General features: G+C 44.5%; 1 protein-coding gene across 1 annotated transcript in view; it reads right to left on the reverse strand.

The window, feature by feature from the left end:
• The window catches only part of ADAMTS2 (ADAM metallopeptidase with thrombospondin type 1 motif 2), a 179,939-nt gene extending 165,275 nt beyond the window's left edge, over positions 1 to 14,664 (reverse strand). Inside the window, exons 1-2 of the mRNA XM_080555685.1 lie at positions 14,001 to 14,664; positions 12,898 to 13,259 (exon numbers count right to left, since the gene is read on the reverse strand). Coding sequence (XP_080411811.1) covers positions 12,898 to 13,259; positions 14,001 to 14,091 — 453 coding nt within the window. The 5' untranslated portion in view covers positions 14,092 to 14,664. The remainder of the gene's footprint in view (positions 1 to 12,897; positions 13,260 to 14,000) is intronic.
• Positions 14,665 to 23,362: the final 8,698 nt, after the last annotated feature.

The raw sequence follows: 23,362 nt of genomic DNA on the forward strand, positions 1-23,362 counted from the left end.
ACACCACGCTTCTCCGCAGGAACCACAGGGCATTTCTCCGCACCGACGGAAATATTTCCAGCTCACGAAAGGAAGAGCAGCGCAACGCACCAGCTCGGTAGCAGCCTGTGGGGAGCGAGCCTTTCAGGCAATCTGTGTAGCTCTGGAATTCAAACCCTTCGGCTGTGGCGGCGCACGCTAACCACCTCTTGGCAGCGGTTACAAAGATGGCCAGTTGCTCCGCATTCCTCCGCGAAGGAATGATGCTGAGGAAGTCCCTGGCTCCGTGAAGGCAGGGGATGAGGACCCACAGGCTCAGCTGTCACCCAGAACAGCTTCGGGGAGGACACCAGCACGGCAGGGAGCTGCCTCCCCACAGACCAGGAAGCCCACGACTCGGGGCCTAGTCAGCGTGACGCCCTGCCCTCCGGCACCGTCTAGGGCTTTCGCGATTCAAGCAGCACCAAAAATCGTAAATAGTACATTGGAGTACCCTTGCAGTACCCTTGACAGAGGAAGTCTATTCCCAGAATGAACCATATTGCTCTCTGTAGCTGTCCCTTGAACCTCTCGCCAAATGCAGCAGGAACGGGAGCAAAAAAAGGAAATCTCTTTGTCAGGGACCGGGCCAGGCTCATGGCGCGATCTGAGCTATGGGCAATGCTTGAAGGGTTTGGCCCAAAGGCAGCTGCCTGCCCGCTTCTGTCTCTGCTCTGCCCCCACTTTGCAAGGCGGGGAAACACGAACAAAGCCAACGTGCACGGATGTTAACGAAGCTTATGGAAACCAGCTACTGAGCCGCAGCAGGACTCCCCGTATCAAACCTGTAGCAGCCTGCACTCCTCTGGGCAGGCTGTACTCCTGTGGGCAACGCCAGGAAGGAAGGACTTTTTTCTGATCAGTATGACACAACACCTACAGAGATATTCACTGGGTGGCTGGCCAAAAGACCCTGAAGTTTAGAAGTCTTCATTTAGTGTTTTTTTTTGAAAAGGGTGGACAAAAGGCTGGCAAGGTAGCACTGTGCCAAACGGGCAGCTTTACAACACGATGCTCAACATGTGTTTCCCTCCCTGTGTGCTGCTCCCTCACAGCACTGCAGCACCACGGCGAAGCTGTAAGGTCACCTTCTGCTAATTACAAGTAGTCAAAAGTACAAGGCCACTACAGCATCACGATGCAATTTCCAAACCTAAATTTCCAACCTGATAAAACTCAAGGTGCTCCAGCACCTTCTAATTCACGACCAGTTACCTTCTCTGAGTGCTGACAACTCCTCCATGAAGCAGCCCACGGAAGATCAGAACTTCCTCAAAGGAGACAGGGGGTCAGCTGACGTTCCCCATTCTTTCCAAGGATACTTGAAAGCATCTCACAATTTGTCACCGATAGCATAGAGGTCACAAAGCAGCCTCAATATATGAGGTTCTGTTTGGGGCTTTGCCTTTTTTAATTAATAATATGATGTCCTAACAACAACAACAACAAATTTAAACTTTGGGATTTGGTAGACTCCTTGCAAATGTCAACATTGTATTAAGTCAAAACAATGGACTCAGTGGCGCGGAAGAGATATAAAGAGGATTAAATGTGACCTGATAGTTCTCTAACGTCAGTGACAAGTGATCTTAACATAAACAAATATAAAACAAAAAGAGGAAAAAACCACCAGTTTCCCACAGTGGGACAGCTAGAACATACCATAGTACTTACAAGCAGTGATTCATTATTCCAAAATTGTATCCTTGGGTTAAAGATGACACAGAATCTGTTCTGGAAATGCACTTTAAAAATGCTACCTAGGCACGACATTTCTTAAATCCCTAAGTTAAGGCAAACACCTCTCTGTCATTCCAAAGGAAGACAAAATTGCCAGAAGCAGCTAAACTCTTCAAAGACCTAAGCATATCCATCATGGCCAAATTTCACAATACTAACATTATAACCAAATTTATTCAACAGTTTTGCCAGTGGTGTCACGATTTCTACAGGCTTGCATGATAACATGAAAATGTCACCAAAATTAGGTCAGAATGGTAATTCAGAGACAGGAGGCCATGGGACCTTCAGTGAGCCCAAACCAGTGCGTAAGCACCCACAGTGCCTGCGGCTGAGCCTTGAACCCCCCTGCCCCTTGGTGAGCAAGGCCTCTGCGAGTCCTCCAGCATGCCCGGATCACTGCTCTCTTCTTTCAGTGCATTTTGCCATTTTCAAATATGGAAACAAATCCCAAATACGTTCCTTTACCAAATCTCATGTTAATAGCACACGTGCATTTGCGGGTTTTGTGAGTCCTGCTGCCTCCCAAGCACGAGCGTATCTCTTTACAAACCACGACAGGCTGTAATTCAGACTGTCGGAGGAGGGCATGTCACCAGAAGAGTGTGAAAACATCTAATTACGTAAGGCCAGGTCCTCAGCTAATGCAAACTGACAGAGCTCCCAGAAGCCCACGGAGACACGATGCTGCAGATTAGCAGAGGTTTGGCTCGTTATAATTGAGCAGCCCCAACTTGTGATTTTCCCACCTAGTGACAGATTGTTGGACTCCTGACCACCAGAATCTCACGGAGGACACTGGGGAGTTGAAAGCAGCTTGCATCAGAGAAAGTAAACTCCAGTTTGGTTGGACACGTATTTGGGATCCAGATGAATTATCAGAAAAGCCTGTTGAAGAGATGTGCAGTTAGAGTTTTTCTCACATTGCTCTATCACACGATTTGGGCATTTTTTGGTTGGGGGAGCTGGGTGGGCAGACTCAGACAGGAGGAGAATCTTGTTCCTTTCTGGCCCCATCTTCACAGAAGAGCTGTCAGAATGAGCCTGCAGATTCAAGGCAGCTGGAATTGCCTCATCCTCCTGGCATGGACACGAGGAGGGTTTCTCCTGCTCCCTCCCCCTCGCTTAATGCATCGCCTCTTCTGTGGTGGGGATGTGGTGTGAGGCAGAAGGGGAAGAAGCTTTAGCAGAGCTATTTCAGTTCTAGGAGCACGCAGTTCTGTCCTGTTCATCCAGCATACGGGATATAAACGGCAATGGAAGAGCTGCATTTGAGCCTCTCGTACTCAACTCCCTCACCACCACCGCACCAGGGGACAGAGAACAAGGTGACAGCCAAGGTTATACGCTGGAATACTTGATGGCCTCCTTTTTGTCCCAAATTCTTTGCTAATCAACCTGCCCCTACAAAGCCAAATGAAGCCAGTGAAACTAAACTGACTTCAGCAGCTTTGGAGCAAACCCAAAGATCAGCTGCTTGCACTGGGACTTTCCAGGCATTTATGCAAAATGATGCTGGACCATGACACAGGAATTGACAAGGATCTATTTTTACTTTGCGATTCTCTGCTTAGAGAAATGCAAGATTATACTGTATTTTCATAGGTCCAGCATTTTTACTGTATAAGATGCATATGATTATTGTTGGGCTTAATTTGACTGCAGTGAAATGCCTAAAAACTTTATTTTCACAGTAAATTCACTATCCGACTGAGGAGTGCCAATGAATTCTCTTTTCTTTCTTTGCTTGTCCATTACTTATCCAGCCTGAGTTTCATATTTCTCTTTCAGAGCGGTAATTCATCCTTTGATTAATCACATTTTTACACTTACTGCTTATGTCAGCCTTAATGTGCCATAACTTTGCAAATATTTAATATTGACAGACACCTCCAGTACTCATTTGGTGATTCAGTACTTTGGCTTAGGAATGAATGCTGGATCCACCATTTTCACAACGAAGCCTAGAACTATTAGGAAACTCTGATTTCAAGCTTTGCTATAAATCTGAAATCAATCCAAATTCATCCCTAGAATTTCTTCGTCCTTAAGCACTTTATCTGTATTGAACTGAGGTGGTGTAAAATTTGGGCTTCTAGACTTCAGGGCTGGTTTTTTTGAGTATACCATAGGTAAAAGACTGTGACTTTAGTTAGGATCACAATGCCCTACAGAGAGAGATTTTGAAAAGTTTCAAAGCCATATTTTTATCTACCTATTACTTAAAGTATACGAAAATTTTTAGACATTTTCAGCCTTGCAAGCTCCACAGACTGCCAGCTTCCCATATAACTTCTGTCACGTGAGAGTGTGCTGGCACACGAAAGACTCTTGGCCCAGCTTAGCTGTCTTCATCATCAGGTAGTGATTTATTTCTCAAAGACTGTTTTTTAAATACATTCTGGTTTGCAGAATGCTTTCCAAACAACATCTTTCACATTCCTTCCACAGCTCCTCTGCTTGGGGAAAGAAAAAAGCCCAGCAATGTTAATGCTCTGAAGAATCAAGAAGTGTATCCTTCTGCATATGAATTGGATGAACGTGATTTACCCAGAAGTCGTGATTTAGAACAAATAAAACCACTATTAAAACAGCAACCACAGCCTGTGCTGCCACCTATCCTTAGTTAATCTCTGCATTTTCTGCCGACTCTTTTTCTACTTAGGAGCGACAAGCTCTGTCCTGTGAGCAGGTCTCCCTCCCTGCTGATGCAAGGGCCACGGACACCAGCCCTTGCAGCAGGCTCAGGAGCCACACGCGCTGGCTGTTAGTTCTGGTTTTTGCACATGGGAGAAATATTAGCAAGGCTAGCAAGTCTTTAGACTGAAGCCTGTGCTTTCCCCTCTTCTAAATTCTATTTACTATGTTTTTATTCAAATTTAGATGGGTTATTACTATGTTTAGCTCTTGAAATATTTTGACACCCAGGAAAACAGGCCTTTTCTTTCCTGTTAGACTTGACAAATTATTTTGACTTTCTCCATCCTATACTGAGCACAGTACTCAGTGCCTGATGACAGAAGGCACCTGTTCACCCCTACAACTCAAAGAAGAAACTCCTCCAACTGTTCAAGAGCAGCAGAGAACCTGGAGCCTGGGTGTGCAGTGTGAAGGTGCCTTATCCACAATGATACCAATGATATTCATTGACTCTCTCTCATTACAGGATTAGTAAATTTCATGCTTGATTTCAGCAGAAAATGGATTGCAATCTGTCCCCTGAGGTTCACCGGGCTAGAGGTTAAATGCTGGAAAACAGTGGTCTGCCCATGCAATGAAATTCGAACACAGAGGTGAAACTACAGGAAAAGTTAACTTCCTTCCTACTGTCATTCCTTTTAATGTGGCTTTTTTGATAGCTCACCCTATGAAAAGGAAATGATAATATTGCACTTTGCAGGTATAAGATTCAGAAAGTATCGCTGACCCTGGGCAATTTCAACCTTTGAATTCTCCATGGAATGATACACAAGTGAAGAATTAATTGTATTTATTTATTTTGAAGATAAAGGTCACAAATGCAGTAATAAAGAGGGAAAAACATTAAATTTGACATAAACCAATACAAAGGGAGTAAGACAGAATATAGATGTGAAGGAAGTGCTGATAAAGCTCCAACGGAGTGGAATTTTATAGTAAAGTAGAGAAAAACCAAGCACAGCTACAAAGGGGAAAGACACAAAGCAGAACAGTAAGTTCGTCTAAAACTGCAGCTCCAACTTCTGATGCTCAAAGACACAAGTCACGCTCCCTTGAACAGACTTGTTTTCAAATCCTGAGAATAAGGCTGTGGTTTAACAATGCAGCTTGAGTCCACCTCTTACCTAAGGAGCCATCTCACTTTTCTTCTCGCGCTCAGCTGAGGATGTTCCTGCTTTCATCCCTTCGCCTGTACAAACGTCTGTCTCTTTCCACACGGAACCAGGTCAGGCAGCTGAACTGGGAGGCTCCAATTCACTGGTTTTGCCAACCACCTCCTGGCTTACCGCAGAGTAAGAGCACCCCAGTGCTGGAGCAGGGCAGGACCAGCAGCACATCACGGCACAGCCAGGGGAGCAGCATCACCCTCTCAGCACCAATGATGTGTCAAGAGACCCGTCTGCACTGGGAAATGGCACCTTCAAAACAATATACCGGGGCTGATTTTCACTGGCCTGCTGGGCTCTGAGTCTTCAAGAGACACAATTTATGTTTCTGTCTTTTCCTTGAGGAAAACTCTTACTTGAAACACTTAAACAGGAAAGTTTCTTAAAGAACTTTTTTTTTTAAATCAATGCTGAGATTCACATTTGTGATACAGAAACTCCAGGTTTGAGGCAAGTACCAGACATTTCGAGACCTGGGAATAACTCAGAAGATCTATAGTGGAGACTGTGATTTAGCTATGAGGAAGCAACATGCTCTTCAGCACTTGAAGAGGATACTCTTCTTTTCAATGTTACAGTTTAATGGAATGGTGCTGAAAATAGCGTGTGAGATGTAGGCCTTTCATTTCGCAGACTATTAAAACCGGGAACCTGCTGTGTCAAGACTCTGCAAACAAAGATGAATTTAAAACACACACAGATAAAGGGGCTAAGGAAAGCAGATGTAATGTGTTAAAGAACTTGCTGAAACTTTGGAAGAATGGAAGTAATAAAAGGAGAAGGTGATCTGAAAAAGAGGGTGTGCACATCAGAGCAGGAAATAAAACCAGAATGCAATTTCATGCAACCCCCTCCAAGAGACTGAAGACCTGCTCCCTGATTCTCTGTTTTAATCAGGCCCAGTACGAGAAGTGTCCTAGCTGACTGTGCAATTAAGTAATGGCATGACCTGCTTACAAAGCAACCGGCACCAGTAATAAAAAGGGTTCAGAAATGGGTCAAATAAAATACTAGCGTGATCTGTGGAGAAGAGGTCCTGCTCCCCGCAACAGCAGGAATTCTGGCTGATCCAAACAACTATTTTCCAGCTTTCTATAGCAAAAGGTATACGTATAATTAACTTAAAACATGGGAATGTCTCACCATTTGCAGGAATTTGCACTACTAGATTCTGGAACACCTTTTCACACCGCAGAAGCACTGGGCAAGTAGCTAAATAAGCTAACAGCATCCTTCAAAGGACACGTCTTTGGAAGCTGAAGAGGGACAGACTTCTGGAAACTGCTTACCCCAGAAAGTAATTATGACCTTATCAAAATTAGTTACTATATTTGGGTCTTTCAAGATGGAAAGTAGAAGGAGCCATTAGGCACATTTTCTTGGACGTACGTGGTTTAATATTCTGGTTGGAAAACTAGTTCTTGTGTCATCAAAAAGAACAGCACAGTTGAGATACCACGACAACGAGGACAACACAAGACAAGGTCAGGTAAGACAGGAGGAAATGCCTGTCTTTTATCCATATGCCTACACCATACCACAAAGATACCAGCTTTGGTTGCCTGAGGATTTTCTGTCCAGATGGTGCCCACCTGTATGATGTCAGAAGTCACTTTGCTCTCAGCTAAAATGTAGGTGAGATAATCCATGCTCAGAAGAGGCAAAGAAGAAAAAAAAGTACTTACTGATGAGAGATTCTCTTTTAAGGAGAGCAAAATGAGGATAATTTACTCCAGTTAGAGGCTGAATCATAGTGTTTACATTCTCTGTATTTCAGGCTATAACTCAAAAGGAAAAGTCTCTGTAATTACAAAGCAGAAGAGGCTGTCTAACTAGGCTAGTGTTGGCCAAGGACATGAACAGCAGAAACCCAGAGAATGGATTAGGAAGTAAGTCTCTGTCCTGTGAAAATACATGGCTGTGCTTGAGTGTTAGACATCAAAACAGCTCCATCGCTTTCTGCCAGGTGATATGGGTCTTTTATATAACGTGTGTGAATGGTGATGTGCACTCAGACTCTGATTCTGCTGGAATTTACACACGTGCTTGGCTTAAACAAGTCGAGAACCCAACTGAATTTGAAAGACCATGTGTGTAAATAGACATCCCACTCTAATCACCTGCAGAGCAAGGGCTGCTGTTTCTTAAAGAGAATTGCTTTTAAGTTTTGTTGTACAGTGTGTCACAGGAATTACTTGCAGTTCTCCTGCCACTGTGCTACAGTTCCACTTGTCTACAAAGCAAAAAGCCCGCAGTGTTTTTTGTCATTGCGCAAAAAGTAAGTGGCAACTTCGGTTTGATTTTGTTTTAATTTAAAGCGAAAACACTCCCAAGTGAAGAGATTCTATATGCCAAATTTTAATCCACTAAAAATGGATACAGCATAGTCAAAATACAAAGGCTAGGAACTCACAATACCAAAAAAAAAAATTTACTGGAAATATTTGTAGCAGGCATCTGTTTTAACCATCAAGCACTGGACTTGAGCAGACTTTGAAGACAATATTGTGCTACCTTGAGTTCTGCTTTTTTTCTCCATCACAAACCAATGAAATTCAAAAAACAGATAAAACAGAAACAAAACTGAATTGTAAATCCATATGAAAGCAGGAGATGGATGTCTAAATGGAAAAATAACAGTTATATAAGCATGTTTGTCTTCTCCTGGTGTATTCATTGTGAGCAGAACCTTCACCCTCATACCCAAGTAAGTCACAGGATCTCACTAAACTAAGATAGGTTCAACTTCAGCTCTGTGGCCAGTTTCAGGAAGACATCTCTACCTGGAAGGTGTTTAAGAACATAACCTTAAAGCTCACTGACTTCAAAGACCTCAAGCACATGCTCAAAGTTAAGCAGGATTATACTAGACAAGGACAGATCTCACAATGTGTTTAAACATCTTCAGGAGCGCAGCGAACACGGCAGGAAGGACAGAGAGAATTATCCCAGGAAGGAGAGAGGCGGGCTTTTCATGCAGGGAGTCCGAATGGCTCTCAGGAAACACCATGGACTGACTCTGGAACCTGGCCTCCTACATTTACAATTTACTTACGTGTCTGAAATTAGATCATATGAATACCCCCCTGTAAAATAAAGGCTGCAGAAAATAAAAATATTCCATTATTTTAAAACACTAAAGAAAGTACTAATAATACAGCTAGTACATAACAAAGTCTTGGGACAATTGCCACTTAACACTTGACAATAAGCACTTAACAAGAGCCAAAGCACCAGCCAATTCCTGAAGATTCATGACTGGTGTGAATGTATCACCCTGAACCCACCCAGGTCAGCTCAGTACTACAGCTACAATTAGTATTGGGCAAGAGTCTGACAAGTACGCTGGCTTCCCAAGCATTTCTAGAAGAAATAGCATCTGGGCAAGCAGCCAGCCAACAGGCTTCTCTCGAACGGCTTGTGAGAGTTATTACAGCATCCAGTAGAGACTGAAATGTTGTAGGGCAAACCCTGCCTATTTCATCCCCTAAGAAATACTTATGTCAGTCTTAACATTAAGGTGACTAAGGCTTGGTACCCCAAAACAGAGTGCATGAGATGTGATGCATATAGCTCTATTTCACAAATGTTGACAAACTTGCCCTTTTCCAGGCAATAAATCTGGAAGGACTGCCATAATCCTAACTCTTTATTATCTTATGGCATTTTTACAGCCTCCAAGCCCTTCCCCTTCACAACTAACCCTCGAGGAGAACAGCCAGCTCCCTCGACCTCCAGCTGCATCCCCAAGTAAGGACCTGGCCAACGTCCACGAACGTACTCAAAATGCCAAATCTTCCACATCAGGCTACAGCCAGCATCTGGCCATGTTGGTTTTGCCCACTTAGTGGAAAATTAGTTTGAATTATATCACGCCAATCAAAGTGATATCAAGTTGTTTGGAGCGTTTTTGACTTAAGAGTGAAAGCTTTCACAAAACTTTTCTTTACATGGTAAAACTCGCACCCGTAATTCAAAGAGCTGTTAAAAAACCTATTGATTAGCTTTAACCTTCCAATGATTTGTAAAGACCCATATGAGCTCTGGAAACACACCTAGATTGCATACTTCAGAAGTCCTCTTCATCTGTCTCCGATTTGATTTTTAAGTCAATATTAGTAGTTTTGTCATTGATTTCTGTTAGAGAAAACTGAGAGGCCCTGGTCCAACTGTGCATCTCCTCAGTCAGGGCAGCAGATAAGGCTGCATACGCATTCACTGTACCTTTTAATTTTTTAGAATGACTGTGGATTAAAAATCTTCACCATTTATAGTACAGTTCAAAAATCTGTTTGCAGATCTACTATTTTCATATAAATCCATTCCAACAGCCTCTCATTCTGGCAATACCAGCAACACCAGACAGACTCTTCTCAGACAATAATTGGAAAATAAGACACATTTGGCAGTTAAGTGCAAACCAAAGGGGATGTTCTGAGGAAATAACATCAGAAGTTGGCAAGGCGGTAGATGCATTCATTGACTTGAACTAGATTCAGTCAGCAAAAGTTTGCAATGTAAAGACCAAAGTATGAAACTTTAATTCAAACATTATTTCCACCTTAATGTCCGGATGCAAAAGCTGGAAACCCATCAGAAGCATGGGCAGATGTCAAACCACCTTTCCAAGCAGGCACTTCAAGAAAATACTAGTCATTAGATGAAGCAAGTTTTAACAAATTCTAACCCCTGTCTGTTGACATCTCAGTTGTCACAAAGCTCCACCATCCCTATCTCCACAGTAGCCTACAAAAGGAGGTGGAAATACTCAGGATATGTTAAGAATGTTGGCACGTACATCATTAAGCAGTTGAAGGAAAACGCATGAGACTTCCCAATATCTCCACTGAGGTAAACTAGATGTGAAGCAAAAAATGGACATACAAAACCAGTTGGGAATAGCCTTGTCCATGTCTTCATTCCCATCTGAAATACCAATAAACCAGAGAGTAACATATGGGCCAGTGGTCTTTAAGAATGCCTCGTTAGATAGATATTGCTCCAGAGACTCTCCAATGCTCCTTGCAAACACAAGAAATAAAAAGGTAAACAGAGATAGTTAAGTGCACTCAATTTACCATGTTAGTTCTCAGTATTTCTGTCCATGGACCGGTGACTCCTGGAGAACTGCTAGAATCATTTCTTGGAGTTTGTGTAATTCTATTGATATCTGTTTTAAACTCTTCCCCCAAAAGAAAGACAGAAACATGGATGGAATGGGTAGAGACGGAACATAGTACCCAGGGGATCAGAGTTCGATTTGTTGTTCCACAACAGATTTAGTGCACAATCTCAGGAAAATCACTAAGGCCAGATGCTTAAATGTATTGAGATAATGCTTCCTACAGTATGGTTTCAAGGACTTGGGCAACAACAAACATGGTCTCTGCCTTGCAACATTTGCAATGGAGATTCTCACTAGAGGAAAGCAGTAAACTATTTCCAAATGCAGAAGTTGTAGCACCATGTGAAAACCAACATGACTTCCAGATTAGAATATGGCAGCTGTCAGTACCACACTCCCCCACTAGACCATATCTTCTCCTGGTTCTTCCAATGGACAACGAAAACAAGAATGCTGGAAAGAATCAGGCACACGGGTTGTGGATGCAAGCTGAAAACTAAAATTCTGTTGGTAGCTTTCTAGATTTTAGCCATTTACGAGTGCCATTGAGTTGAGGCCTGGCTTCTTTCCTTTGCATTTGAGAAGTTGCTTCCAACTGTGCCAAGAGCAGCACTTTATAGACACTTTGTCATTTACCCATGCAACATGAGGCCTCGGACCTTTACCCATACTTTCGACCTCTTGGACCTTTTTGGACTTTTTTTGGACCTTTTACCCATACTTCGGCTTTGACTCTTGCTATATTTTACCATAACTCTTCTCCACACACATGGAGTCCACACTCTGGGTAACAGCGGGCAGATGAAGGAACGAGCCTCCCTACTGTCCTCAGAGTCAACTGCCGCACTGAAAGGAAGATGTCACAGGACTCTCCTCCACCTTTCAGCACAAAGAAGAAGAGCTTTGGCTCCAAGCTGGTTCTGCAATGCTCAGAGCAAGTATATTTTGCTCTATACAAAATGATCCACGGTATAGGAAGACCAAAGTACTTTTGCTTCCCCACCAAAGGTAGGCCTGTAGGCTTGTATTCTGCTTTCTAAATTGCTCTTCTTGCACAGCACTGGTGTTCCTCTTGCCCTCAGACAGCTGTCCACATCAAATAGTTACAACATTAAAACCTGCTTCACAAAACAGGAATGTACATGGCTAGCAGAAACCACAAGAAAGGAAAGAGTAAAGGCAAAAGTATTTGATTCCCTTCCATTCTCAGATAGCCAACGTACTATTCCCATACATGTTATCTTCTTGGCACAGCAAGTGAACAACTTCCTATGATTAAATAAATAAAAATACAACTGATTCATACTGGCTTTTTATGCAGAGAACTGAGTGCATTAACATTCAGTAATCCCAAAACTATAAACTCTAAAGGGTACAGCAAGAAAATATTGGCTAGATGAGCTGTTCATTATCAAAAATATAGTCTTTTCTCACTAAACAAATTGCTAGGCAGTAATCATCGTTCAAATGATAGTACGATGGTTTAGGATGTCAGGCACAAACAGTTACCATTGGACTGCTGAACGTGAACTCCAGAACAGAAAACTGCAGCAAGTTTTAAAACTCCCAGCCTTGCAAAATGAATCACAGGGAGCTGTTTCACTTGTAAACTCCAACTCTTTAGAGACTTTCCATCAATCACTTGATTAGGCGATAAAACTCACTGAGTGAAAGATCTATGAAGAAAGACTCTGAATAAATTTAATTCTTCCAGGGCTAAAACATATCTTACCTATGCGATCTGTTTGCAGGGCAGCCCAGCCCATTATTCAGGATTAAGTCTTCTAAAATTTCTCTTTGCAGACTGGAAGTGAGAAGCGGGAGAGGATTTCCAGAACACAACATTTCATCCTGTTTCCAGAGTGTCTGATACCTCGAGTAACTTTACCACAAATCAACACAAATCTTGGCTTCAGCTGCTCTGTCACAGAGTAGCTACCGCAGAGCATGTGCTCAAACTTCTAGTGCCGCTGTCTGTAAAGAAGAGCCTGGTGCAGCGCAGCTATTCCCACACTAGGGAACATTAGTTAATTTGCATTCACAGTTACCATATGAGGTGCGAGTTTATGGCAGTCCACACATTTTATATTTAAATACTGTAGGAAATTAATGTAATTATCTTAAGATGTAATAACAAAAGTAACTTACCAACCCGTCGCAATTGCTGATAGCAACCGAAGCGTTTGGCAGATCAGTGATATCCCCAACATAGAGGCAATTCCCATACAGAGGTTCGATGTGAGTCTCGTCAGAGTCCTCCTGCCACTCAACTGTTGCTCCAGGGGCAACGAGCCTCGAGTTCGGCCGCAACCTGAAGTGAAACTCTCTTCCAAAAACGGTGACATTGTAAAATATTTGCTCGTTCGCTGCTTCGCGTCGCAAGTCCTCCGCAGCTCTCCTGAAGCGTGCTTTCGGCGGTCCGGACACCAGGTGGGACAGGAACCTGCCCTGGGAATCGGTGCTGGTGGGGATGACGAGGCTGTACTCCTCTATATTCCTCAAGATCGGATCTTTACGGGGAGAAATGAGAGAGACACTAGAACTAAACGCATCCTGACGCCGCGGGATTTTTTACTTCATAATTCATTAGCCCAGCAGCCACTTACATAAGGCAGACGGACGCTGCGCTCCGCACGGGCAGAGCGCTTCGCTCGGCGGCGTGAAGCGCTCCGAGTTCATTCAAACTTGCCTTTCGGTGCCCACAGCCGCCGGCAGCCCCCGGAGCCCGTCACCCCTCAGGGACCCGCAGCGCCGGCCACGCGGACGGGTCCCGGCCCCCCGTGCCCCGCCGGTGTCCCCTCGGGGCCAGCGGGGCTCCGCGGCCGGGCAGCGACGAGGGGAGGGCGCCGAGCCGGGCCGGGGCTGCTCGGGGGGGACCGGGTGGGCACCGGGAGCCCCGAGCTGGTGAAGGGACCGGGCGGCAAGCGGGGGAGGCAGCCCCGCGACTTTGGGACGGGGCAGGAGGAGGAAGATGAGGAGGAGGAGGACGAGCAGCCGTGTGCCGCATCCCGCCCGGACAACTCCGGCACCGAGCCGGGCTCCCCCCTTGTGTGAGGGACAGGGGCACTGCAGCGGGGCTCCCCGTCCCTTCCCCGCCGGCAGCGCGGCCGCCCCGTCCCCTTTTCCTTCCCCTTCCCCTTTTCCCCTTCCCCGTTCGCACACGGGGACCGGAGCCCCGTCAAAAGTCCCGGCGGCCGAAGTTGCGGGAGGGTTCCTCGCGCACACACACGCACACACACACACACCCCTACCTGCGTGCCCGGGCGGCCGCAGGGCAGCGGCGGGCAGGGAGAGAGCGCAGCAGCAGAGCAGGACGCAGGCGACCCCCGCGGGAGGCTCCATCGCGGCCGGCCCGAGGCGGGGAGCGGCACCGGGGCTGCCCTCAGCCGGGCCGGGCCGGCGGCGGCCCCCCGCTGCCTCGGCTCCCCTCAGCGCTGCCCCGCGCCCCGCCGCCGCCGCCGCCGCCGCCTTCCCGTTCAGCCCAGCCGCAGCGGCGGTGGCGGCCGCTCTCGCGGCTCGCAGCGAAGCAGAGACACCAGGAGGCGGCGGGGGTATAATACCGGGAGCGCGGGGCGTGCGGGAGGGAAGGCGGCCTGATTGACACAGCCGCTGCCACACGGCGCTCGGCCCGAGGGGAGCGGGGACTGCCCGCGCCCAGCCCCGCGCCCAGCCCCGCGCCGCCCCCGCCCGCCTCGTCCCGCTCCCTTCTGGCCCGTTTTCGCTCCGTTTTGCCCCGTTCCGCTCCCTTTTGCCCCGGCTGTGCCCCGTTCCGAGCCGGGCCGGCCCCCGAGGCAGCCCCCGAGGTCGGCGGGCAGGGCTGAGGCGGCGTCCCCACGCCCCGGCCGGCTGAGGAGAAGTTGGGGCACTTCTCGCCGCAGCCCCCGGGGGCCGTCGAAAGTCCGGAGGGAAATGGGAAAACAAAAAAAAAAAAAAAAAAAGTGTCAGCGACCCCGGCAGGGCCGGATCGGGGGCGGCCGCCGGCTGAAGGCGCTGCTCTGAGTAGCCACGGCACGGGGAAAGGACTTGGGCTGGCTGGTGGCAAGCCTAAAAATCCATGCTGCAAAGCCATCTCCTATCAAGTATCTGCAAGATGGAGAGAGAGACCCTGGAAGCATTCAGGAATGCTATAAATACAATATAGAAGGAGATTTTTAAAATAATTAAATAATAAAGAGTGGCCTTTATGGGGGGAAAAAAAAAAAAAGTTATATTTGTTTCCATATGGCCAGGATAAATGCCATATCGCTTATTCCTTTCAGATAATGTATATATTTACTCAGCTGCAACATTATCGGGATCATTTGCTGTTTTCATCCTTTTACTCCGTAACCTTGCAGAATCCCAAAAGCCCTTCCCGTGCCCCCTGCGCCCCCTCAAAACGGGCACGCGGTGCCCTCCTGCAGGAGGCTGGTGCTCTGCCAAGGAATTTTCCTGGGTATCCTTGACTATTCTTGCTCCTATATGACTACAGTTCCAATTAATACCTTTCGTCCCCATCTTACGGCCACAGATGAAGGGTACAGAAGAAAAATAACAGTGCTGCTTAATGCCAGTGCCTGGGTTTTATGGACCCCAGGTCTGAGCAACTATGGCAGTGCATGACTTTCTGCTGGCGTGGTTTGATGTTCTCGTTTGATTTTCCCAGTTTTTAGGTTAAGGATAAAAAGGGAAAGATCATTCTGAATAATGGAGTAGATCAATTTCTGCATTACATTCAAACATCCCTTTACCTTTTTAAATGACCTTTGCTTGGGTTGGCCGTCAGTGCTGGGCTTCTCCCAGTTCTTCCTTTTGGTTTGTTTTTCTGTTGGCTCATTTTTTGTTTTGTTTGTGAGTCCATATTGAGCAGCTTCTCTTACTTAAAATCTCATATACTTTCATCAGTACACAGCTGGTAAAGTTCCAACTTCATTTTTATTGGACTTGTATTTTAAGCTGATGATGTGGCTTTTTTATGTTCCATCCGTCCCATCCTGCTCAAATTGAAATAACTTCTGCTCATAAACTTGAAAGGGAGAGGGGCCGGCCTTATATTTGAAATCAAAGTTCTTATTTGTATATGATGCATCCAGAAAAAAAAATAGGGAGACAGTGTATATTATAGAAATACAAAACACAACCTGGCCAATAGTTCTACTAATTAAGATGGATTTTAGTTCTTGAAAAAACTGAAGGTTAGAAAGTATGCTTTAATATGGATAACAGCTGTACTGCAGGGTAATGATATAAACAAAAAAGAATCAGTAACTGCCTCCGCGGAGAAGTTTATTCCTACACAGAAACCAAGTTCTATGTGCATGTCTTACTACGTGCGTGTCTTACTATCTCACCCCACGTGGCTCAGAACCAAAAACTCCATGGGCTCCATGGGCTGGTGGAGCTCCTTCACAACCTTCTTTATAATTTTTAATTTTCTCTTGGAAAAAAAATAATAATAAATAAATAAATAAAACAGAACAAGTGTCAAACAATAGAGCCAGATCTGCAGTTGGTAAAGATTGTGCTTCCACTGAACTCACTGGAATAAATCCTGGTCCCCACTGAATGACGTTGGTGAGAGCTTTGCTGTTGACTTCAACAGAGCCAGGATTTTATGCGAGAGATTCGCAGCGCCGACTTAGACCAACTGAGGATGTGCCACATGGCACAGCAACGGGCCCGTTATCCTTCCAGAGAAACTATGGATCCAAGTTTGATCCAGAGGTGGTCCAAAGCCTGCCAGGCACTGCAGAGCCTGAATGGGTGAAATTCAAGAAAAGAGAAGTTCTTACATCCTCACCCTGCTCTTACACCACCATAGCAGAGAAGTTCAAGGAAATACCCTCCCCAGAACCAGTTCTCCATTTCCTAAACTCCTCAATTCGTATTCTTGATGCAGACAACCGAGGTTGCTGCCTGGGTTTCCAGGGAAGGGCCTTGCCATGGCTGTCTCCAGCAGGATGCTTCACATTTTTCTAGGACGAACCCGAAAAACTCAACATGAAATGTACTGCTGCATTACTCACACTTACAAACCTCTCAATTAATTGGTGTGAACGGAGTCATATCATGGTTATTTTACTGGAATGAAGGGAGGAGGACCAGATAGGGAGGCTCTGCTCTGATAGCTTGATCTGAGGGTGTGCCTGTGCTGCTGCCAAACGTGACTACGATGACACAGACGTTTGCCTTTGCTGGAAACAGGCACGCAGAAAGGAAAAAACGATGCGCTGTGTCCTGAATGAATACCTAGTCTGATGGAGAGGGCTTCCAGCAGCTCACGCTGACATGCCCACAGCAGCTTTAACAAGCTAGCTGAGCCACAAACAGCTCTGTAACTGAAGCAGTCCGGAGTTCAGCACAGACTGCCTGCCTGAATATTCACCTGGATTTACGGATCTTGTCCGCACCAAGTTTGTGCAATCTGTTCCTGTTCCAGCCTGGGTACACGCGTACAAACTGCAGTCAGACCTTGCCTGTGGAGATGTTCTCTCAACATTTAATTCTGCTTGGTAAAACGAAAAGATCCTAGGCATACATCACCAGCTACTGCTCTGAAAGTGTTTAAAAAACATGTAAGTAACTACACGTTGCAACTAGAAACCTTGTGTCTGAGATTCCTAAGATCTCCTGCTGTTTTCAAGGGAAAATGCTCACGTTAGCTGGGCTCTGGGGGGAGATGATGGACTGCAGCGCTCTGCCTTCTCCACAGGGCATGCGATCAACCTGAGCAGGTAACCTGGAGCCTGCCAACAGCCTTTGTGATCCAAAATGGTCCAAGCTCTCAGGCAGAGCTCCCCAGAAGGACAGTTCTCATTTCTGACCTCCTCACCGGGAACGTGAGCAAACGTCTGCAAAGGACTCGACATTGCCTGCTTTATGTTTCTTATGCAGATTGCTGTCTTCGCTTTCACCCTTAGCTGGAATGCATACTTTGTGGCTCTGTAACACCATAAAGCTTAATAAAAAAGAAGAAAATTTAAAATAGCACGCCAGTTCATTTCCTGCACGCTTGACATTTCCAGGCTCTATATTGTTTGAACCCTCTTGCCACTCAGAGGTGATTCTGCCAAGGCAGGAGCAGCACAGGACATGCCCCAGAACTTCGGGGCCTTAAGTAAATTCTTTGGCAACAACTTCAGCAGTTAGACAGCAGTTTTGCAGCCTGTCATTGTTGGGCTAAGGGACTAACCTCTCACTTCAGACAGCTGAGATTTCCATCTTCCAACTCCAGAACAGCAGGCATCCTGCCCAGCCTCGCGCCACCCGTCGGTACTGATGCAGGACTCCTGCAGCCTGGCACAGCAAAAGGTCGGGCTGCCTGCGAATCGCACAGACCAAGACATTCCCCTGCAGTAAGGGGAAGAGCTGCAGGGACCAGCTGCAGACGTCTTCTTGGGTCTACACTCATTGCTAACACACATTCAGATCTCTTCTGCACATGGCCCAAAGCTCCTGCCTGCCTGAGCACGGGCTGGCAGCTGAGCTGCACGCACACCGGTTGCTCTCAGATACGGGGAAGAAAGGAACAGAACTAGGGGACAAGTTTCCTGCACTTTCTTCTGTTTGGTTCACCACTTTGCGGCCCATAGAAATGTTCCGTCTTAATTCCCTTTCACGTTTTCTCTGTCAGCATAGTATAAAATTTCATTGTTAACACTCCTTTCACTAGCTATCTGTATTTAACTGCCAGGACAATTGTCTTTTGATAAATAGTACAATCCCTCCCCTATGTTTTCACCTTGATTCCTTCTGCGTAGATTTACTGCCTTTCTATTAATATTCCAGCCATGTGATTTATCCCAGCATGTTCCCGGAATACTTGCCTTCCCTATATAAATATTTGAATGATCTTAATTTCAACTAATTAGTACTGGGACATTTGATTTCCCTCTTGAAGAATTCTCATTTGTTACTAACCAGTTCCTTTCCAGTTTATGAGATCTATTTTGAGGGGAGAAAATAGAGTTACTGAACGAAGCAAGCACTTTTTCAATACTGTTCTATCCTTCCTCATACTGTTCATGTCAATCTGCTGCCAAAATAACTCTCCGAGGTCTAACATCTCAGAAACACCAAGTGCAATAGGCATTGACAATAAAGCCTTCCTATCCTGCCCATCAACGTGCTTCAGTCCTCACAGAAAGCCAGACCTGGGGAAGACAGACAGCCTAATATCACAGCATTGGCCATGATCTTGAGGAAAAACTTATTTAACATCTTATTATGCCACAGATTTGTGCAAATCACCCGACTCAGATTCATGCTAGGTCAGGGAGCCATACCAGGAGTTAGATGGCCCTCGATCTCAGGCACCCTCTGGGGCATCGCTTTCACCGTCGGCTTCAGCTACAAAGGAAGCTCACGGCAGCTGGGCCTCAGTCGAGGGTTTGGATTCTCTTTTTTTCCCCCAGGGAAAATCGAGCTATATATAATTTTCCCTTAAAAAGCATTTAGCAAGTTTGGCTGAAACATTTGTGTACCATGACTTTTATAAAAGAGAAGAATCAACATCTTCCAGGAGAAACATTTCTGGGGAGGAAAAAAATGTTTCTAGTCAACATACTAATTTATTGTTGAGAAACAATTTTGATGGAGCAGTTTCAACCAACCATACTCACAAATTATTCTGCTAGAATAAAATCTTCTCCGAAGCATTTCAGCCATGCAGATATCTTTACCCTCCAGGAAAACCACACCATTCATTTTCACTGGTTGACCCACTGAAGACAGCATTAATCGGCTGTTCAGTCTAGGCATCTTTTTAGTGAGTAAGGATACATACAAAGAGTATATATGAAGAAACAAAGTGAAAGTAATTTTTATAACTACAGTAAAATGCTTCTTAAAATACTTATTTATAAATCTAATTGAGTAAAGACAAAAAGCAGGATTTTCCCCAAATCAAAGAGTTAAGAAACATGAGATTTCTTTTTTTAAATTAAGCACTATCAAGACTTTCAGATTCAAATCTCTCTTCAAATAAAACAAATTCTACTTTCCAGTCACCTGTTTCACAGCTGCAGCTCTGGTAATTGGACATCTCAGTAATTTATATCTTCACAAAAAACTAATGCCCATTTAAAATGGGAGATTTTCCAGCCTCAGGATCATTATTTGTGTATTTGTATTGCAGTAATGCCTAGAAGGCCCAGTGGAGACTGAGGTCTATTGAGTTAGTAAGACAGTGAAGAAAGTGACCTGCCTAAGTACAAAGTTCAGTGCAGCAGTTCAGTAAAGCAAGTAGAAAAATAAGGATTTCCATCCCAAAATCCTGACAGGTGGTATAATCTTTCAAAAATTCATCCTTGCAATCCTTATCTGTTACTTGTAGGCATACTATTCAAATAGTATCTGTCCTTTACATTTACAAACAGTTTCTCTGAATAATTATTTCCTTTAACAACAGAAGTCTCAAGCTATTTCCCATCTCCATTCTCACCGCCTACACTACCACCTCGAGAGATCTCGTGCATTTGCAACTTAGCCTTTTTTTTTTCCCTTCTTTTAATCATGCTTTCTGGGAGCCATAAAGCTGCAGGGGAGAAAACCATAAATAATAGCATCTTCAGAGAAGAGTTTAAGCTCTAAGCGGTGACAGAGATACAGGGTTCATATGCCGGCACCACACTTGATCAGAGAAGTCCTTACAAATCAGGTTAAGGAAAATTTACTACTAACCAGGATCCTATATTTGAAGAGGTTTTTCATCAGTCATAGAAATGATATCATTTTTGTAGCTGCCGTTTAAGTACATAAGTAACACAGAAGGAAAAGCACAGCAGACTGCTGGGATCCTGTCCAATATGGAATATCTGCAGCCTTAAGTCAAACAAGCTCAGAAGGTTCATGGAATTTGTCTCGGCGAGATCTGCCAACTCGGGGAAGGTCACAGTGCTTAAATGATAAAGGACACCACTTCTCAGTCAGGTGGGAGATGCAAAACGTTTGGGAAAGCGCCTTGTCCACCTTACAAAAGGAGATTTCTGTTCAACTTGTGAATTGTGTTTTTCCACAGCTCCACTGTCCAAACCTGCCGAATTATGTGACATTGCACACGGATGCTACGCCTAATTCTTCACTCATTCAGACGAAAGAATGAGGGCAGGGATTCCTAGGAAATATTTGAATGCAAGCCTCTTGCATCATTTGTCATGAAGAAAAACTCAAGACAAGGACTAGGACTAGAATAATTCCTATTCACCTTCGTAGCACAGAATGTAAATCCTGTCCCTGCCTTCTTTATAACCCCAGAACAGAACAGAACTGACTTGAGTGTGAGCTGGCACTCTTAGAGCACACCATAAATTGTGTCAAACTAGCATCAAAGGAAAATAGCATGGAAAATCTCTAGTAAGCCCAGGGCTATTATTGAAATGCATGCAGTAAAACAACCAAATGTTTCTGGCCGTTCCTCAACTCATTCTCCAAATGACATGTTCGGGTCTAGTCCGTAGCATGAATAGCTCTAACTTGGGCTGGCACTTGGTATGTTTGCCTTCTAAGCTAACAAAACCCGGGTTATACAAAAAATTGTTGTAGCTTAAGAGAGCCCAGCTTAGTAGAAATAATAAAGCAAGTTTACAGAAACAGAAATTTAAGGAAACACATTCAAAAAGCATAGGAAATAATTTTCACCTGAAAATTCAAAGCTGTAGAAAGCTGGCTTGTTGCAGCAAATGCAAATCATGCATTAAGCATTACAGTGCCCCAGGGGAATAATGAGAAAATCTGGATGTTTCTAATGACCTTCTTCATTTCACAAATGTAATAAAATCACTTTCAAAGAGATACCTAATGTTTAGCAAATTTATAGCTGGTTTTTGCTCCACTTTCAACCAATGGCTGACAAGTAGACTGCAGCGCTCAGTCCATGACCTGAAAGCTTGTTAGCAGCCTTCCTTGTTCTTTGGTTCTTTGTATTGATCTCAGAGTATCACAGGGAGTATCTTATGATTGTTCCTGTCCTTTATAGACATATAAATCAAGAGCAAATTCACTGAACTCAGAGCTGTGACCCTCATGTGAAATGGATGTTAATACAATCAGAATCACCTACTGGCAATGCATTTTTGAATTATTTCAGCCTGCTGTGCTAATAGTGTCCCAGCCTCTAACCTGTAGTTTTTGACAATTATTCAAAGTGCATTTCATAGTCAGAGAGCAAAGGATCCCTAAACACCAAAGCAGGTGAAAAACACACAGTACGTCTACTAAATGTGATACCCTACCCTTATTTCCAAACATCCTGTGTAATTTGGGGGCTCTGGGACTGCTTAAATTTCAACAGAGTTAACCAGCTGCAGTGTAGGATTTTATTGATTTGTTTTCACGCTCACAGCAATGATGTGATCCCATGTAAGAGATACTGTATTAATGATCAAAGTGCCTATGCCTCGCATTTCTGGACAAAATTCCGTCTATAATAATAACCTTTGAGTTCCATCTTCTTTTGCCAGTACTATACATGAAGTACTCAATTTCAGAAGTGGCTCATGTATCTTGCCTGTCAAATACATATTTCTTAAGAGCAGGAACAACTCTTTAATTTCTGACCTGTCTGTATTCATGAGCACGAAGCCTGTTCACTTCCCCAAAGCCCTTCTGAAAACATCACAGCGGACCTGCAGGACTCCCTGCAGTTTCCTCCAGCTCAAAGGCATGTTTTGGTTGAGTGGACAGAGCCATCAGCCACCAGAAATAGCTACACCTTTCACTTTGCATATTTGCTTCTAGCATTCTGTTTACGAAACGATGAGGAAAAGTTGCACACAGTTCTGCTAGGGCAGTGCCCGAGCACAGAGATGTTCAAAGTCTTCCAATGAAACAGTAGGTAAAACGACACCTGCCTCTTAATTAAACCTGATGTAATTCCTGATAGAACATGCCTAATTAATATTTTACAGCTTAATAAACCATGGTCAGTCTCTCATGGCTGGTCAGCCTGAAGACACCAAAACAGGTTTATGCATCAGTAAGACTCTGTCTGTTCTGGGCCATGTTTCTGGCCCTCTTTGGAAACATTCCACTCACTACCAAAAAGAATTAAGTTGTTTTTCTTTTTAAATCAAACCTACACAGTCTTATAATCCATCAGGCAACTTCACAGCATAAACACATCTGCATAATCCTCCTGAAGTTGCATAACTCTCCAGCTGTCCTCATAAAAGGGATTTTATTCTATGCCTGGCAGGTTTTGCAAGAAGCCCATGTTCTGTAGACTATGCATGTACTGATGTACATGATATTGGGGACTTTTTTTTTTTTTTTAACTAATCAGTTTTTAATCTCTGTACCTTTCTCTTGTAAAACCGGCCTTCCCTGCAGTTGTGTACACAGAAATGCTGATATAAATACACAAATACAGGTGCACAAACTATGGAACAGACATCAACTCCTTATGGTTCTAAAGGTGAGTCTGGTTAAATATTTTAACAAGAGCCAAATACTCTTCTGAATTCTCTCTCTTGGAACATACACTTAGAACATACACTTCTAGAGATACATCACATTTGTTGTGTCAACTGGCAGTAGCTGAATTAATAATTTAGTACGATGGCAATCATGGGACTTCTCATATACATATCCAATGCTAAAGCGTATGCAGGACCTTGTTAGTTTTCAGTACTACAGC

The sequence above is a fragment of the Anser brachyrhynchus genome (genome assembly GCF_964034855.1).
Source record: "Anser brachyrhynchus genome assembly, chromosome: 14".
In the NCBI taxonomy this organism is placed as follows: domain Eukaryota; kingdom Metazoa; phylum Chordata; class Aves; order Anseriformes; family Anatidae; genus Anser; species Anser brachyrhynchus.